At 45.6% G+C, this 18266-nt stretch overlaps 1 protein-coding gene across 2 annotated transcripts in view; it reads right to left on the bottom strand.

The window, feature by feature from the left end:
* Positions 1–18266, bottom strand: part of LOC122928325 (T-cell immunoglobulin and mucin domain-containing protein 4-like) — a 61158-nt gene that overhangs the window by 29555 nt on the left and 13337 nt on the right. For both annotated transcript variants that reach the window (XR_006387872.1, XM_044281062.1), the window contains exons 2-3: positions 16399–16743; positions 15447–15755 (exon numbers count right to left, since the gene is read on the bottom strand). Coding sequence is in view for 1 of the 2 variants with exons in the window: in XM_044281062.1 (XP_044136997.1) it covers positions 15447–15755; positions 16399–16743 (654 nt within the window). In the remaining variant the exon portion in view is untranslated. The remainder of the gene's footprint in view (positions 1–15446; positions 15756–16398; positions 16744–18266) is intronic.

Below are 18266 nucleotides of genomic sequence, written 5' to 3'. Positions count from 1 at the left end.
CAATCCGCAAAAAAAAAAAAACAGAATGGACATGGAAACAAAATACGTTTGTGTGAATGTAGCCTTAAACTGTTTCAGAAGACTCCATGTCTTCATGCTGGACACAAAATATGACATGTTTCATCAAAAGTCAGTTACTCTAATACCACACAGGGTAAAATGGTACTTCAGTGTCGTAGTTCTTGAACTTTCCCTTGACATAAATCATTTACCTCAATCACATGCTGGACAGAGATCCACATTGTTATGTGTTCCCTAAAGATGAAAAAGGGAAGAGAACAGTACAAACTGCCTCAACTGTTCAGATAAAAATAATTTTTATTCCATATACAGTAGTCACCACTAGAGTTGAGCGAACACCTGGATGTTCGGGTTCGAGAAGTTCGGCCGAACATCCCGGAAATGTTCGGGTTCGGGATCCGAACCCGATCCGAACTTCGTCCCGAACCCGAACCCCATTGAAGTCAATGGGGACCCGAACTTTTCGGCACTAAAAAGGCTGTAAAACAGCCCAGGAAAGAGCTAGAGGGCTGCAAAAGGCAGCAACATGTAGGTAAATCCCCTGCAAACAAATGTGGATAGGGAAATGAATTAAATTAAAAATTAAATAAATAAAAATTAACCAAAATCAATTGGAGAGAGGTTCCATAGCAGAGAATCTGGCTTCCCGTCACCCACCACTGGAACAGTCCATTCTCAGATATTTAGGCCCCGGCACCCAGGCAGAGGAGAGAGGTCCCGTAACAGAGAATCTGTCTTCATGTCAGCAGAGAATTAGTCTGCATGTCATAGCAGAGAATGAGGCTTCACGTCAGCCACCACTGCAACAGTCCATTGGCATATATTTAGGCCCAGCACACACACAGGCAGAGGAGAGAGGTCCCGTAACAGAGAATCTGTCTTCATGTCAGCAGAGAATTAGTCTGCATGTCATAGCAGAGAATGAGGCTTCACGTCAGCCACCACTGCAACAGTCCATTGGCATATATTTAGGCCCAGCACACACACAGGCAGAGGAGAGAGGTCCCGTAACAGAGAATCTGGCTTCATGTCAGCAGAGAATCAGTCTGCATGTCATAGCAGAGAATGAGGCTTCACGTCAGCCACCACTGCAACAGTCCATTGGCATATATTTAGGCCCAGCACACACACAGGCAGAGGAGAGAGGTCCCGTAACAGAGGATCTGGCTTCATGTCAGCAGAGAATCAGTCTGCATGTCATAGCAGAGAATCAGGCTTCACGTCAGCCACCACTGCAACAGTCCATTGTCATAAATTTAGGCCCAGCACCCAGGCAGAGGAGAGAGGTCCCGTAACAGACAATCTGGCTTCATGTCAGCAGAGAATTAGTCTGCATGTCATAGCAGAGAATGAGGCTTCACGTCAGCCACCACTGCAACAGTCCATTGGCATATATTTAGGCCTAGCACACAGGCAGAGGAGAGAGGTCCCGTAACAGACAATCTGGCTTCATGTCAGCAGAGAATCAGTCTGCATGTCATAGCAGAGAATGAGGCTTCACGTCACCCACCACTGCAACAGTCCATTGGCATATATTTAGGCCTAGCACACAGGCAGAGCAGAGAGGTCCCGTAACAGACAATCTGGCTTCATGACAGCAGAGAATCAGTCTGCATGTCATAGCAGAGAATGAGGCTTCACGTCACCCACCACTGCAACAGTCCATTGGCATATATTTAGGCCTAGCACACAGGCAGAGCAGAGAGGTCCCGTAACAGACAATCTGGCTTCATGACAGCAGAGAATCAGTCTGCATGTCATAGCAGAGAATGAGGCTTCACGTCACCCACCACTGCAACAGTCCATTGGCATATATTTAGGCCTAGCACACAGGCAGAGCAGAGAGGTCCCGTAACAGACGATCTGGCTTCATGTCAGCAGAGAATCAGTCTGCATGTCATAGCAGAGAATGAGGCTTCACGTCAGCCACCACTGCAACAGTCCATTGGCATATATTTAGGCCCAGCACCCAGGCAGAGGAGGGAGGTCCCGTAACAGAGAATCTGTCTTCATGTCAGCAGAGAATTAGTCTGCATGTCATAGCAGAGAATGAGGCTTCACGTCAGCCACCACTGCAACAGTCCATTGGCATATATTTAGGCCCAGCACACACACAGGCAGAGGAGAGAGGTCCCGTAACAGAGAATCTGTCTTCATGTCAGCAGAGAATTAGTCTGCATGTCATAGCAGAGAATCAGGCTTCACGTCACCCACCACTGCAACAGTCCATTGGCATATATTTAGGCCCAGCACCCAGGCAGAGGAGGGAGGTCCCGTAACAGAGAATCTGTCTTCATGTCAGCAGAGAATTAGTCTGCATGTCATAGCAGAGAATGAGGCTTCACGTCAGCCACCACTGCAACAGTCCATTGGCATATATTTAGGCCCAGCACACACACAGGCAGAGGAGAGAGGTCCCGTAACAGAGAATCTGTCTTCATGTCAGCAGAGAATTAGTCTGCATGTCATAGCAGAGAATGAGGCTTCACGTCAGCCACCACTGCAACAGTCCATTGGCATATATTTAGGCCCAGCACACACACAGGCAGAGGAGAGAGGTCCCGTAACAGACAATCTGGCTTCATGTCAGCAGAGAATTAGTCTGCATGTCATAGCAGAGAATGAGGCTTCACGTCACCCACCACTGCAACAGTCCATTGGCATATATTTAGGCCCAGCACCCAGGCAGAGGAGGGAGGTCCCGTAACAGAGAATCTGTCTTCATGTCAGCAGAGAATTAGTCTGCATGTCATAGCAGAGAATGAGGCTTCACGTCAGCCACCACTGCAACAGTCCATTGGCATATATTTAGGCCCAGCACACACACAGGCAGAGGAGAGAGGTCCCGTAACAGAGGATCTGGCTTCATGTCAGCAGAGAATCAGTCTGCATGTCATAGCAGAGAATCAGGCTTCACGTCAGCCACCACTGCAACAGTCCATTGGCATATATTTAGGCCTAGCACACAGGCAGAGGAGAGAGGTCCCGTAACAGACAATCTGGCTTCATGTCAGCAGAGAATCAGTCTGCATGTCATAGCAGAGAATGAGGCTTCACGTCAGCCACCACTGCAACAGTCCATTGTCATAAATTTAGGCCCAGCACCCAGGCAGAGGAGAGAGGTCCCGTAACAGACAATCTGGCTTCATGTCAGCAGAGAATTAGTCTGCATGTCATAGCAGAGAATCAGGCTTCATGTCAGCCACCACTGCAACAGTCCATTGGCATATATTTAGGCCTAGCACACAGGCAGAGGAGAGGTTCATTCAACTTTGGGTAGCATCGCAATATAATGGTAAAATGAAAATAAAAATAGGATTGAATGAGGAAGTGCCCTGGAGTCCAATAATATATGGTTATGGGGAGGTAGTTAATGTCTAATCTGGACAAGGGACGGATAGGTCCTGTGGGATCCATGCCTGGTTCATTTTTATGAACGTCAGCTTGTCCACATTGGCTGTAGACAGGCGGCTGCGTTTGTCTGTAATGACGCCCCCTGCCGTGCTGAATACACGTTCAGACAAAACGCTGGCTGCCGGGCAGGCCAGCACCTCCAAGGCATAAAAGGCTAGCTCTGGCCACGTGGACAATTTAGAGACCCAGAAGTTGAATGGGGCCGAACCATCAGTCAGTACGTGGAGGGGTGTGCACACGTACTGTTCCACCATGTTAGTGAAATGTTGCCTCCTGCTAACACGTTGCGTATCAGGTGGTGGTGCAGTTAGCTGTGGCGTGTTGACAAAAGTTTTCCACATCTCTGCCATGCTAACCCTGCCCTCAGAGGAGCTGGCCGTGACACAGCTGCCTTGGCGACCTCTTGCTCCTCCTCTGCCTTGGCCTTGGGCTTCCACTTGTTCCCCTGTGACATTTGGGAATGCTCTCAGTAGCGCGTCTACCAACGTGCGCTTGTACTCGCGCATCTTCCTATCACGCTCCAGTGCAGGAAGTAAGGTGGGCACATTGTCTTTGTAGCGTGGATCCAGCAGGGTGGCAACCCAGTAGTCCGCACAGGTTAAAATGTGGGCAACTCTGCTGTCGTTGCGCAGGCACTGCAGCATGTAGTCGCTCATGTGTGCCAGGCTGCCCAGGGATAAGGACAAGCTGTCCTCTGTGGGAGGCGTATCGTCATCGTCCTGCCTTTCCCCCCAGCCACGCACCAGTGATGGACCCGAGCTGCGTTGGGTGCCACCCCGCTGTGACCATGCTTCATCCTCATCCTCCTCCACCTCCTCCTCATCCTCGTCCTCCTCGTCCTCCAGTAGTGGGCCCTGGCTGGCCACATTTGTACCTGGCCTCTGCTGTTGCCAAAAACCTCCCTCTGAGTCACTTCGAAGAGACTGGCCTGAAAGTGCTAAAAATGACCCCTCTTCCTCCTCCTCCTCCTCCTCCTCCTGGGCCACCTCCTCTTCCATCATCGCCCTAAGTGTTTTCTCAAGGAGACATAGAAGTGGTATTGTAACGCTGATAACGGTGTCATCGCCACTGGCCATGTTGGTGGAGTACTCGAAACAGCGCAACAGGGCACACAGGTCTCGCATGGAGGCCCAGTCATTGGTGGTGAAGTGGTGCTGTTCTGTAGTGCGACTGACCCGTGCGTGCTGCAGCTGAAACTCCACTATGGCCTGCTGCTGCTCGCACAGTCTGTCCAGCATGTGCAAGGTGGAGTTCCACCTGGTGGGCACGTCGCATATGAGGCGGTGAGCGGGAAGGCCGAAGTTACGCTGTAGCGCAGACAGGCGAGCAGCAGCAGGATGTGAACGCCGGAAGCGCGAACAGACGGCCCGCACTTTATGCAGCAGCTCTGACATGTCGGGGTAGTTGTGAATGAACTTCTGCACCACCAAATTCAGCACATGCGCCAAGCAAGGGATGTGCGTCAAATTGGCTAGTCCCAGAGCTGCAACGAGATTTCGCCCATTATCGCACACCACCAGGCCGGGCTTGAGGCTCACCGGCAGCAACCACTCGTCGGTCTGTTGTTCTATACCCCGCCACAACTCCTGTGCGGTGTGGGGCCTGTCCCCCAAACATATGAGTTTCAGAATGGCCTGCTGACGTTTACCCCGGGCTGTGCTGAAGTTGGTGGTGAAGGTGTGTGGCTGACTGGATGAGCAGGTGGAAGAAGAGGAGGAGGAAGCCGAGAAGGAGGAGGTGGCAACAGGAGGCAAAGAATGTTGCCCTGCGATCCTTGGCGGCGGAAGGACGTGCGCCAAACAGCTCTCCGCCTGGGGCCCAGCTGCCACTACATTTACCCAGTGTGCAGTTAGGGAGATATAGCGTCCCTGGCCGTGCTTACTGGTCCACGTATCTGTGGTTAGGTGGACCTTGCCACAGATGGCGTTGCGCAGTGCACACTTGATTTTATCGGATACTTGGTTGTGCAGGGAAGGCACGGCTCTCTTGGAGAAGTAGTGCCGGCTGGGAACAACATACTGTGGGACAGCAAGCGACATGAGCTGTTTGAAGCTGTCTGTGTCCACCAGCCTAAATGACAGCATTTCATAGGCCAGTAGTTTAGAAATGCTGGCATTCAGGGCCAGGGATCGAGGGTGGCTAGGTGGGAATTTACGCTTTCTATCAAATGTTTGTGAGATGGAGAGCTGAACGCTGGCGTGTGACATGGTTGAGACGCTTGGTGACGGAGGTGGTGGTGGTGGTGTTGGTGGTACATCCCCTGTTTGCTGGGCGGCAGGTGCCAACGTTCCTCCAGAGGCGGAGGAAGAGGCCGAGGCGGCAGCAGCAGAATAGGCCGAGGCGGCAGCAGCAGAAGAGGTAGCAGGGGGAGCCTGAGTGACTTCCTTGGTTTTAAGGTGTTTACTCCACTGCAGTTCATGCTTTGCATGCAGGTGCCTGGTCATGCAGGTTGTGCTCAGGTTCAGAACGTTAATGCCTCGCTTCAGGCTCTGATGGCACAGCGTGCAAACCACTCGGGTCTTGTCGTCAGCACATTGTTTGAAGAAGTGCCATGCCAGGGAACTCCTTGAAGCTGCCTTTGGGGTGCTCGGTCCCAGATGGCGGCGGTCAGTAGCAGGCGGAGTCTCTTGGCGGCGGGTGTTCTGCTTTTGCCCACTGCTCCCTCTTTTGCTACGCTGTTGGCTCGGTCTCACCACTGCCTCTTCCTCCGAACTGTGAAAGTCAGTGGCACGACCTTCATTCCATGTGGGGTCTAGGACCTCATCGTCCCCTGCATCGTCTTCCACCCAGTCTTGATCCCTGACCTCCTGTTCAGTCTGCACACTGCAGAAAGACGCAGCAGTTGGCACCTGTGTTTCGTCATCATCAGAGACATGCTGAGGTGGTATTCCCATGTCCTCATCATCAGGAAACATAAGTGGTTGTGCGTCAGTGCATTCTATGTCTTTCACCGCTGGGGAAGGGCTAGGTGGATGCCGTTGGGAAACCCTGCCAGCGGAGTCTTCAAACAGCATAAGAGACTGCTGCATAACTTGAGGCTGAGACAGTTTCCCTGGTATGCATGGGGGTGATGTGACAGACTGATGGGGTTGGTTTTCAGGCGCCATCTGTGCGCTTTCTGCAGAAGACTGGGTGGGAGATAATGTGAACGTGCTGGATCCACTGTCGGCCACCCAATTGACTAATGCCTGTACCTGCTCAGGCCTTACCATCCTTAGAACGGCATTGGGCCCCACCATATATCGCTGTAAATTCTGGCGGCTACTGGGACCTGAGGTAGTTGGTACACTAGGACGTGTGGATGTGGCAGAACGGCCACGTCCTCTCCCAGCACCAGAGGGTCCACTAACACCACCACGACCATGTCCACGTCCGCGTCCCTTACTAGATGTTTTTCTCATTGTTATGGTTCACCACAACAACAAATATATTATTTGGCCCAATGTATTGTATTCAAATTCAGCGGGATATAAATTTGAGGCCTAGTATTTAGGCGCTGGGTGACCGGTATGGATTTAGTGACAGAATTAGACTTGGAAATGCACAGAAGCGTGTGTGTGAAGTTATTCTGAATGACCCTATGTGCACCTTCAATATGATCTACCCTTTTAGGGATAGATTTCAAATAGCTCTGATATAGCAGAAACGACTAAATTATGAAATTGCTAAATTGGGAATTGTATTTCAACCCAGAACAAAAAATGTGCTTTGACGGACACTAAATAACTTTCCCAGCCACAACAGGACAGCGGTAACGAGAGATTTAGCGGGATATAAATTTGAGGCCTAGTATTTAGGCGCTGGGTGACAGGTATGGGTTTAGTGACAAAATTAGATTTGGAAATGCACAGTAGCGGGTGTGTGAAGTTATTCTGAATGACCCTATGTGCACCTTGAATATTATATACCCTTTTAGGGATAGATTTCAAATAGCTCTGATATAGCAGAAACCACTAAATTATGAAATTGCTAAATTGGGAATTGTATTTCAACCCAGAACAAGAAATGTGCTTGAACGGACACTAAATAACTCGCCCAGCTACAGCACTAGGGACAGATTTAGCTGGATATAAATTTGAGGCCTAGTATTTAGGCGCTGGGTGACCGGTATGGATTTAGTGACAGAATTAGACTTGGAAATGCACAGAAGCGTGTGTGTGAAGTTATTCTGAATGACCCTATGTGCACCTTGAATATTATATACCCTTTTAGGGATAGATTTCAAATAGCTCTGATATAGCAGAAACCACTAAATTATGAAATTGCTAAATTGGGAATTGTATTTCAACCCAGAACAAGAAATGTGCTTGAACGGACACTAAATAACTCGCCCAGCTACAGCACTAAGGACAGATTTAGCGGGATATAAATTTGAGGCCTAGTATTTAGGCGCTGGGTGACAGGTATGGGTTTAGTGCCAGAATTAGACTTGGAAATACACAGTAGCGGGTGTGTGTGAAGTTATTCTGAATGACCCAATGTGCACCTTGAATATTATATACCCTTTTAGGGATAGATTTCAAATAGCTCTGATATAGCAGAAACCACTAAATTATGAAATTGCTAAATTGGGAATTGTATTTCAACCCAGAACAAGAAATGTGCTTGAACGGACACTAAATAACTCGCCCAGCTACAGCACTAAGGACAGATTTAGCGGGATATAAATTTGAGACCTAGTATTTAGGCGCTGGGTGACAGGTATGGGTTTAGTGCCAGAATTAGACTTGGAAATACACAGTAGCGGGTGTGTGTGAAGTTATTCTGAATGACCCAATGTGCACCTTGAATATTATATACCCTTTTAGGGATAGATTTCAAATAGCTCTGATATAGCAGAAACCACTAAATTATGAAATTGCTAAATTGGGAATTGTATTTCAACCCAGAACAAGAAATGTGCTTGAACGGACACTAAATAACTCGCCCAGCTACAGCACTAAGGACAGATTTAGCGGGATATAAATTTGAGGCCTAGTATTTAGGCGCTGGGTGACAGGTATGGGTTTAGTGCCAGAATTAGACTTGGAAATACACAGTAGCGGGTGTGTGTGAAGTTATTCTGAATGACCCAATGTGCACCTTGAATATTATATACCCTTTTAGGGATAGATTTCAAATAGCTCTGATATAGCAGAAACCACTAAATTATGAAATTGCTAAATTGGGAATTGTATTTCAACCCAGAACAAGAAATGTGCTTGAACGGACACTAAATAACTCGCCCAGCTACAGCACTAAGGACAGATTTAGCGGGATATAAATTTGAGGCCTAGTATTTAGGCGCTGGGTGACAGGTATGGGTTTAGTGCCAGAATTAGACTTGGAAATACACAGTAGCGGGTGTGTGTGAAGTTATTCTGAATGACCCAATGTGCACCTTGAATATTATATACCCTTTTAGGGATAGATTTCAAATAGCTCTGATATAGCAGAAACCACTAAATTATGAAATTGCTAAATTGGGAATTGTATTTCAACCCAGAACAAGAAATGTGCTTGAACGGACACTAAATAACTCGCCCAGCTACAGCACTAAGGACAGATTTAGCGGGATATAAATTTGAGGCCTAGTATTTAGGCGCTGGGTGACAGGTATGGGTTTAGTGCCAGAATTAGACTTGGAAATACACAGTAGCGGGTGTGTGTGAAGTTATTCTGAATGACCCAATGTGCACCTTGAATATTATATACCCTTTTAGGGATAGATTTCAAATAGCTCTGATATAGCAGAAACCACTAAATTATGAAATTGCTAAATTGGGAATTGTATTTCAACCCAGAACAAGAAATGTGCTTGAACGGACACTAAATAACTCGCCCAGCTACAGCACTAAGGACAGATTTAGCGGGATATAAATTTGAGGCCTAGTATTTAGGCGCTGGGTGACAGGTATGGGTTTAGTGCCAGAATTAGACTTGGAAATACACAGTAGCGGGTGTGTGTGAAGTTATTCTGAATGACCCAATGTGCACCTTGAATATTATATACCCTTTTAGGGATAGATTTCAAATAGCTCTGATATAGCAGAAACCACTAAATTATGAAATTGCTAAATTGGGAATTGTATTTCAACCCAGAACAAGAAATGTGCTTGAACGGACACTAAATAACTCGCCCAGCTACAGCACTAAGGACAGATTTAGCGGGATATAAATTTGAGGCCTAGTATTTAGGCGCTGGGTGACAGGTATGGGTTTAGTGCCAGAATTAGACTTGGAAATACACAGTAGCGGGTGTGTGTGAAGTTATTCTGAATGACCCAATGTGCACCTTGAATATTATATACCCTTTTAGGGATAGATTTCAAATAGCTCTGATATAGCAGAAACCACTAAATTATGAAATTGCTAAATTGGGAATTGTATTTCAACCCAGAACAAGAAATGTGCTTGAACGGACACTAAATAACTCGCCCAGCTACAGCACTAAGGACAGATTTAGCGGGATATAAATTTGAGGCCTAGTATTTAGGCGCTGGGTGACAGGTATGGGTTTAGTGCCAGAATTAGACTTGGAAATACACAGTAGCGGGTGTGTGTGAAGTTATTCTGAATGACCCAATGTGCACCTTGAATATTATATACCCTTTTAGGGATAGATTTCAAATAGCTCTGATATAGCAGAAACCACTAAATTATGAAATTGCTAAATTGGGAATTGTATTTCAACCCAGAACAAGAAATGTGCTTGAACGGACACTAAATAACTCGCCCAGCTACAGCACTAAGGACAGATTTAGCGGGATATAAATTTGAGGCCTAGTATTTAGGCGCTGGGTGACAGGTATGGGTTTAGTGCCAGAATTAGACTTGGAAATACACAGTAGCGGGTGTGTGTGAAGTTATTCTGAATGACCCAATGTGCACCTTGAATATTATATACCCTTTTAGGGATAGATTTCAAATAGCTCTGATATAGCAGAAACCACTAAATTATGAAATTGCTAAATTGGGAATTGTATTTCAACCCAGAACAAGAAATGTGCTTGAACGGACACTAAATAACTCGCCCAGCTACAGCACTAAGGACAGATTTAGCGGGATATAAATTTGAGGCCTAGTATTTAGGCGCTGGGTGACAGGTATGGGTTTAGTGCCAGAATTAGACTTGGAAATACACAGTAGCGGGTGTGTGTGAAGTTATTCTGAATGACCCAATGTGCACCTTGAATATTATATACCCTTTTAGGGATAGATTTCAAATAGCTCTGATATAGCAGAAACCACTAAATTATGAAATTGCTAAATTGGGAATTGTATTTCAACCCAGAACAAGAAATGTGCTTGAACGGACACTAAATAACTCGCCCAGCTACAGCACTAGGGACAGATTTAGCTGGATATAAATTTGAGGCCTAGTATTTAGGCGCTGCGTGACAGGTATGGGTTTAGTGACAGAATTAGACTTGGAAATACACAGTAGCGGGTGTGTGTGAAGTTATTCTGAATGACCCAATGTGTACCTTGAATATTATATACCCTTTTAGGGATAGATTTCAAATAGCTCTGATATAGCAGAAACCACTAAATTATGAAATTGCTAAATTGGGAATTGTATTTCAACCCAGAACAAGAAATGTGCTTGAACGGACACTAAATAACTCGCCCAGCTACAGCACTAGGGACAGATTTAGCTGGATATAAATTTGAGGCCTAGTATTTAGGCGCTGGGTGACCGGTATGGATTTAGTGACAGAATTAGACTGGGATATGGCCAAAAAATAAACAGACTATTGCTGGTTAAATGCACTTGGTGTGACAGCTTCACCCTGATGTAGGCTTTAGCCAAAAAACAACCACACCATTGAGGGTTAAATGCACTTGGTGACAGGCGCAGCTTGCCCCTGATTTAGTATATGGCCAAAAAATGAACAGACTATTGCTGGTTAAATGCACTTGGTGTGACAGCTTCACCCTGATGTAGGCTTTAGCCAAAAAACAACCACACCATTGAGGGTTAAATGCACTTGGTGACAGGCGCAGCTTGCCCCTGATTTTGTATATGGCCAAAAAATGAACAGACTATTGCTGGTTAAATGCACTTGGTGTGACAGCTTCACCCTGATGTAGGCTTTAGCCAAAAAACAACCACACCATTGAGGGTTAAATGCACTTGGTCGCAGCTTGTGCTGGCGCACCACAAGACACAAAATGGCCGCCGATCACCCCAGAAAAATGTGACTGACAAACGGTCTGTGCAGCCTAAAAACAGTGAGCAATTGAGGATCAGCAGCTCAATGATCCACAGCTGCAGATCGATCAGTTAATCAAGTCCTTTGGAGGAGTTAATCTGCCTAATCTCGCCCTACTGTCGCAGCCGCAACCTCTCCCTACGCTAATCAGAGCAGAGTGACGGGCGGCGCTATGTGACTCCAGCTTAAATAGAGGCTGGGTCACATGGTGCTCTGGCCAATCACAGCCATGCCAATAGTAGGCATGGCTGTGATGGCCTCTTGGGGCAAGTAGTATGACGCTTGTTGATTGGCTGCTTTGCAGCCTTTCAAAAAGCGCCAAGAAAGCGTCACAAAAGCGCGAAGAAAGCGACGAACACCGAACCCGAACCCGGACTTTTACGAAAATGGCCATACAAAATTCGGTACGAACCCGAACTATACAGTTCGAGTTCGCTCATCCCTAGTCACCACCCATTAAATATGCATGACAAGTTGGTCAATCCTGAGCTCTTCCTGAACCTAGGCTCTGCCTGAACATGGATTTTATATGACTGTGGCTTCTTCTGGGGTAGTTGAGGTGGTCTGCACTATTCTCTTTTTACATCTTTAGGATACACAGATTAACAAGGTGGATCTCTGTCCAATTTAAAGAACAAGTTGTAATGGAGTAAATGATTCATGCCACAGGTAAAGTGCAAAAACCAAGATACTGAAATACAAATATAACCTTTGTGGTATTAAAAGTGGTAAGTGACTTTTTGTGGAACATTTAGATTTGATATGCACTATGTAGCCACAGGGTCTTCTGCAACAGTAGAATAGATGGCAGAGGGAAAAGAGTACTTCATGACTACAGGATCATAGTTAATAGGGTTTTGTTTGTAGTCTGTTAGTTACCCTTCAGACACAAAGGAATAGTAAACTTTTTTTCATTAAAATTTGCAAAGTTGTTTTATTTTTAATTTTAGATACATAGGACAGATTACAGTAAACTTCCATATAGACGTTGACATAAATCCTTTAAACACAACTAAGTTCCTATTCCTGGCAGAGGCCAGGCCTCATATGGATGGTCGCTCTCCATGTATGTCTGTGGAGGACAGTATTTATCCTTGTGTGTTTAAATTTATCAGTATAGAAATGGCAGCTCTTTAATTATCCAGTTTCAATCACTGTTGTAATGGAATAATCGTCATCCTGAGAAACTACATTATGTCAATGTACGTTAGTTTGCTGTCACTTTATTAGTTAGATTGCATGTAGGATTCTAGCAGGATCGTCCGACCGACTTACCATCTAATGTATACAGGGGTATCCACAACATCACATGTTGGGAAGAGAAGCATTGGTCAGTTGAATTCGTTCTCACTGGACAAAAGCCATCAGCAGATGTGTTTGGCAGCAGCTTACGCCCTCTCCCCACTCAGAACACATTCACGCTCAGCTGAACTGAGTGTGCACATGTATGGGGTGGTGTGTATAAGGAATGTAGGGTCAGCTTAAAGGGGTTTTCCCGTCTAAGACAATGGGGGCATATCGCTAGTATATGCCGACATATAAAAACAACCAAAGTGAAGGAGGGTGCACTGCGCATCGGCTATTTCTGTCCCATAGAAGTGGATGGAAGCAGTGGCCCATTAAGTTCTTTAGAGATTCCAAAAATAGCTGAGCGCTGGCAATTTTCAGTGGCCCAATAGGATCGCTTGGTGGTGGCTGGACCCGACACTGCCGGCCACCACTTTGCCAGCTTTGTTTTCAGCTGCATTTACAAGATAGATGTGGGTCCGAGAGGTGAGACCTATACTTATAAGACAATGGGGGCATATCCTAGCAATGTGCCCCCATTGTCTAAGGTGGGAATACCCCTTTAAGTACTTTATGGACACTTATTTATGTTATGGAAATGTAGTAGTTATAGTTAAAGTCACCCCACTAAAGTCATATTTTTTGGGGGGGGCTAGTTAATTTCCTTATACTGCAATATATGAAAATATAATGGTGTTACTTGCTTTCCTTCAGCAGTTTCTTATAAAAACAAACTTTTATAATATGCAAATTAGGTCTCTACCAGCAAGTAGGGCGTCTACTTGCTGGTAGCCGCCGCAAAAAACCGCTCCCTCGTCGTGTTGATTGACAGGGCCAGCCGCGATCTCCTCCTCCGGCCGGCCCTGTCAGCATTTCAAAAATCGCACGCCTCTGTTCATTCGGCGCAGGCGCTCTGAGATAAGGAGGCTCGCCTCCTCAGAACTCCCTCAGTGCGCCTGCGCCAATGACATCACAGAAAGAGAAGACGTCATAGGCGCAGGCGCACTGAGGGAGTTCTGAGGAGGCGAGCCTCCTTATCTCAGAGCGCCTGCGCCGAATGAACACAGCCGCGCGATTTTTGAAATGCTGACAGGGCCGGCCGGAGGAGGAGATCGCGGCTGGCCCTGTCAATCAACAAGAGGAAGGGGCGTTTTTCTGCGGCGGCTACCAGCAAGTAGACACCCTACTTGCTGGTTGAGACCTAATTTACATATTATAAAAGTTTGCTTTTATAAGAAACTGCTGAAGGAAAGTAAGTAACACCATTATATTTTCAAATATCGCAGTATAAGGAATTTAACTAGCCCCAAAAAAAAATATTACTTTAGTGGGGTGACAAAAGCCCTTTAAAGTTTACATAAAGTGGCCCTGAAAAAATGAAATAAAATAAAAGTGGCCCAAAGTTGTAGGTGAGTCCATATTGACAGAAGGCGGGGCGACACAAATAGACAGGGTCAGCATACCCATAGCATAGCCATCACCATAGTGCAAAATACCGTCCCAGCAGAACCAGATACCACAGTGCAGCACAATATACTGTCCCAAAAGCTGTCCCTCTGTGGTGGCCATCATTAGCTGCCATTTTCCATCTCCTCCTCCAGTTGTCTCTGATTAAGGGCTTGTTCACACGACCGTGCCATGTTTTGCGGACCGCAAATTGCGGATCCGCAAAACACGGATGCAGCCCGTGTGCCTTCCGCAATTTGTGGAACGGAATAGGAGGCCCATTATGGAGATGCCTATTTTTGTCTGCAAAATGGACAAGAATAGGACATGTCTCATAATTTTTGCGGGGTCACGGAAAGGAGCATCGGATGCGGACAGCACATGGAGTGTTGTCCGCATCTTTTGCGGACCCATTAAAATGAATGGTTCTGTAAACGAACCGTATACGGAATGCAAAAATGGCCTGAATACGGAACGCAAAAAACTTTTGTGTGACCAAGCCCTAAGAGATGGAGCAGGGAGTTTAGGAGGTGAGATGTGGGCCACAGCAATTGAATTTACCGACAAGCGCTCATTATGTACCTGGCAGAGAGGAGGGTTGGATGACCTCCCTGGGCATTGGCCCACCCGGATATTTCCCTGGTCAAGTGTGAAGATCATCTTAAAGTGAATTTCCACCCTTGAACACTGATTGGCTTAATAGATCAAAGATTCTGTGTTGATTCATTTCTTGATGTATCTTTGCAGCAATCAGAGCCCCATTTTTATATATCTCTCTAAATCTCCTGCATAGATAAATTCTGGCTACTTGGAACTACCACTAGAGGAAGCATGGGAGCTCATTGCATACAGTGTGCATCAACAGTATGCAGTAAAAGCTCCTGAGATCCCAAGTGGTAGCTGCATGGAGACAGACTTAGATCCTTTTTGTTTTCAAGAAGTTTGAAGCTATGTATCAGAAATATCAAAGCAGGGCTAAATATTTTGTTGGTGGGCTATGGCCATATTTTCTGTCTCACAAGCTCACACTCAAAAAATGCACTATATACTATTATACTAAGAAATAAATATTGCTAGCTTTACCTGAGCTTCTCCGTGTCAGTCCTGTGTGCTCTGTCATAACAGAGGGGAAGACATTCGTTGATGAAGTAATAGTCCGTGCAGTTGAAGATGATGGAATGTCTGTCTTGGTAAGTGGTGATAGTGGTTGTGGTGTATTATTAGTAATGAGTGGAGGTGGTTGAGTAGTTACCTCCACAGATATAGTTAATGGATTGGTTGAGACATAGGACGGTCCTGAAGTAGTCTGAACAGATGTTGGTGTTGGAAGTGCTTGAGATGTCTTCATGGTTGTGGGTGCTTCAGTAGTAGTTTGAACTGTTGTTGTCGGTGCTAAAAAAAAAAAGTGCATTATGTTTTTGTAAGAACCTAAAATAAATTCATAGTATGACTGGTCAGATACATTTAAATCATAGGACTACTGCTCTATTCTAGGGATAACTAGTGAATAATGTTGCAGGATGTATCATCTTTAAGGTCTAATAGCTTATTTGTGAATCAATCCAAAAGAAGTTGACTGTAGCGACAAGTGGTTGTCTTCTGCTGTATCTTTGAAGACTACTATAGAATCAGAAACTTATCCTTTGGTGGGTCAGTCCAACTTTGTCCCACAACAGTTGGTGCCAGATAAGCAGTGCCACATTACGGATGTGTATTGTATCGATAATTTTAGGCAGGTCATGCTTGATATTCAAGAGCATCACTGCTAACGGTACTTGCTCCAGATTCTAAAGCTCTAGTCTTCTGCCTATCCCACTGCACCTTATTGGTGACTACCTTAGATTTTTATTTCCATGGCAGGTGCACCATTTGCATTCATTAATTTACATTCATAAAGGCACTATGTGAATTGGTATCACCTAAGGAAAAAGTTTATTGGTTGAATTATTGGAGCCAATCAACTTTCCACCATTTTTTAAGTACATCCCAATACAGTAATATCAATCACATTAATCAAATTATTTTAATAATTTACCTTTTTCAACTGTAAGCTGTATGTTGTTTTTCTCATCGTTAAACCACCCCTTATGTTCGATACGGCAGCAGTAGGTCCCAGTATCTCCAAGGCTTGCTTGATCGATGGTGAGAGACACTATTCCTTGTCTGATTTTATGCTTGAGCTGGTAGCGTGAAGATGATCGAAAAGTGACCTTGAAACCATCAGTCCAGATGAGTTGTTGGCTGCACTTTGAATTTGGGCAACTGCCTTGTCCCCAGCACATACTGGTGAGGTCGCTGCTTCGGCTAACTCTGTACGAACATGGCAAAGTAACAGGTTGTCCTTCGATTCCTTTTACTGTTTCTTGACATAGCACAGTGACTGCAAGAAAGACAAATAAAAAATACCATGATGAATGGTAACATCATCAAAGCCTGGCCCGGTCAAAGTGGAGAGGGTGCTGCAGTCACAGAGAGAGCAGAGCCTCTAGGTGTAATGGTAACGCCCCCATTGCTCCTAGAGGCTCATTTACATATATTAAAACATCATTTTTCTCACCAATGCGGCCACATATGACCATGGGACCAATACAGATGACTTCAGCTGACAAGCGCACATGTAACAGGTCAGCCAGTTCCATAGGTACAAATCTGCTGACAGATGCCCTTTAACCCCTTCCCAACTACCTAACATAAATTTACATCAGCGGTTGGTTATAGCCGCTAGGTGAATGCTGTTTTACGTTAACCTGGTCTATCTTCTCTGTCTGTACTCCAGTCAAGTTCCCAGCCTGCCTGCCTTAGGCCAGGTTCACGTCACTTTTTAGTTTTCCATTCTTCTGATCTGTCAGAAGAACAGAAAAAAAAAATATGAATCCTGTATTTTGGTCATCTGCTATGCTCAGTTAGGGCTCATTCAGACTACTGTATCTGTTTAGTGGTCCGCAAATTGTGGATCCGCAAAACACAGACACTGTCCGTGTGCGTTCTACATTTTGCGGAACGGCCGGCCCTATGATAGAAATGCCTATTCTTGTCTGCAATTGTGGACAAGAATAGGACATGTTCTATATTTTTTGCGGGGCCACAGAACGGAAGTACGGATGCGGTCAGCACACTGTGTGCTGTCCACATCTTTTACGGACGCATTTAAATGAATGGGTCTGCATCTGTTCCGCAAAATTGAGGAATGGATGCACACACAAATATACGGTCATCTGAATCAGTCCTTATGTACATTTTGCATATGTTTGAGCCATTTCTGCCTGAGATCCGTTATTTTTGACAGAAAAAAGTCCTACACAAAGTATTTTTTTTTCGTCTAAAATAATGGATCTCAGACGGAAATGGCTAAAACGGATGCCAAATGTGCATAACTGAGCATACTGGATGCATAAAACACAGGATCCGATTGATCAGAAGAACGGAAAACTAAACTGTGATGTGAACCTGGCCTTACAGGTATCTGTGTCTCACCACTACCCGCAAGTTTTTCCTGTGTGTACGTTAACGGTGCACTGCTTGGATCTCTTAAACCAGCATTCAAGTCTTGGTGCCTGTTCATACTGTACCTGCAGTTTTCCTGTGTTTTTGGTGCATTTTCTATATCCAGAGCTCCCCTGCTTGCACCGGAGTCCCTGACCCCAGCAGGTCACCTGCCAACTACACCGGGACTATCCCAGGCGGTTGCAGTCGATGTCCAGATACCTGTACAGGGGTTAAAGGCTAAATACCAGCAAAGCGCCAGAATAAGGCCCTTAGGGTTAGCCCTACGCCAAAATGGTTAGTTGTCACAATGGATTCACACTCACTGATCCGTAGCAATAGGTATCTAACTGCAGTCAGTTGTCAGAAGTTTCACTTTAGACCATTGTATGTTTACCCATTACTATCCATTATCTGTAC

This window comes from Bufo gargarizans, chromosome 2, assembly GCF_014858855.1.
Source record: "Bufo gargarizans isolate SCDJY-AF-19 chromosome 2, ASM1485885v1, whole genome shotgun sequence".
NCBI classification, from domain to species: Eukaryota; Metazoa; Chordata; class Amphibia; order Anura; family Bufonidae; genus Bufo; species Bufo gargarizans.
This window is presented reverse-complemented; position numbering and strand designations above follow the sequence as displayed.